The sequence below is a fragment of the Myotis davidii genome, unplaced genomic scaffold (genome assembly GCF_000327345.1).
Source record: "Myotis davidii unplaced genomic scaffold, ASM32734v1 scaffold1622, whole genome shotgun sequence".
In the NCBI taxonomy this organism is placed as follows: Eukaryota; Metazoa; Chordata; class Mammalia; order Chiroptera; family Vespertilionidae; genus Myotis; species Myotis davidii.
This window is the reverse complement of record NW_006293535.1, coordinates 596099-597000: the sequence shown is the minus strand read 5'-3', so window position 1 is coordinate 597000 and position 902 is coordinate 596099. Positions and strand designations below refer to the sequence as shown.

The 902-nt window shown below is 55.0% G+C and overlaps 1 protein-coding gene across 1 annotated transcript in view; it reads left to right on the top strand.

Annotated features, from left to right (window-relative positions):
• The first annotated feature begins 837 nt into the window (after nt 1–837).
• Nucleotides 838–902, top strand: part of PSMA4 (proteasome subunit alpha 4) — a 5996-nt gene continuing 5931 nt past the window's right edge. The window contains exon 1 of the mRNA XM_015566175.1: nt 838–902. Within this exon, the coding sequence (XP_015421661.1) occupies nt 854–902 (49 nt within the window). The 5' untranslated portion in view covers nt 838–853.

The window sequence follows — 902 nt, the reverse complement described above, 5'->3', positions numbered from 1 at the left end:
CACTCCCCTTCTTCCTCTTAAACCCGGGGGGGCGCGCCGCCTCTGCCAGGACTCACGTGGGCTCGTTGTCTGTGTTGTGCTGGTTTTCTTTCTTTTTTTCAGAAAAGCACTTTGTTGGCTTCCTCCATCCCTCTTCCCCACTCTCCACCCTGGTGCCTCCATCGCCAGGTTGCTCTGTGTCCCCGGACCTCCCGCCTGTGGGCAGGGCCGGTCTGACCCCTCCCGGGGCTCCAGCGTCCGGCACCTGCCTGGGCAGCCAGATGAGCCCTGGCCAGTGTGGCTCAGTGGGCAGAGTGCCAGCTCCCCCGGACTAAAGGTCCCCTGTCCGATTCAGGTCAAGGGCATGGACCTCGGCTGCAGGCTTGGTCCCCTGGTCCTGGTCAGGGCGCCTGCCGGAGGCAACCCGTCGATGTGTCTCTCTCACATCGCTGTTTCTCTCTGTCGCTTCTACTCTCTCTAAAAATTAAAACAAGAAAAGAGAAACCAATGGAGAATATCCTCGGGTGAGGATCAGCAGCAAAATAAAGGAGATTGGACTGGACCGTGATTTAAAAAAAAAAAGCCAAACGAGGGGAGTGGACAAAATGTTTTTCTTAAATGTATTTCTTTATTGATGTCAGAGAGGAAGGGAGAGGGAGAGGGAGAAACATCCATCGGCCGCCTCCTGCACGCCTCCCACTGGGGATCCAGCTTACAATCCAGGCCTGTGCCCTGACCGGGAATCGAACCCGGGACCCTTCAGTCAGCAGGCCGACGTTCTATCCATTGAGCCGGCTACAGCGACAAAACATTTTTTGAAGTCATTGGGAATGCTTTATTTGGGGGGGGGGGTGCTTTTTAAATTGTGAGCTTTATGTTAATAAGGACCCTGCTTTCTCTTCGCAGGAGCCGTGAAGTTCAGG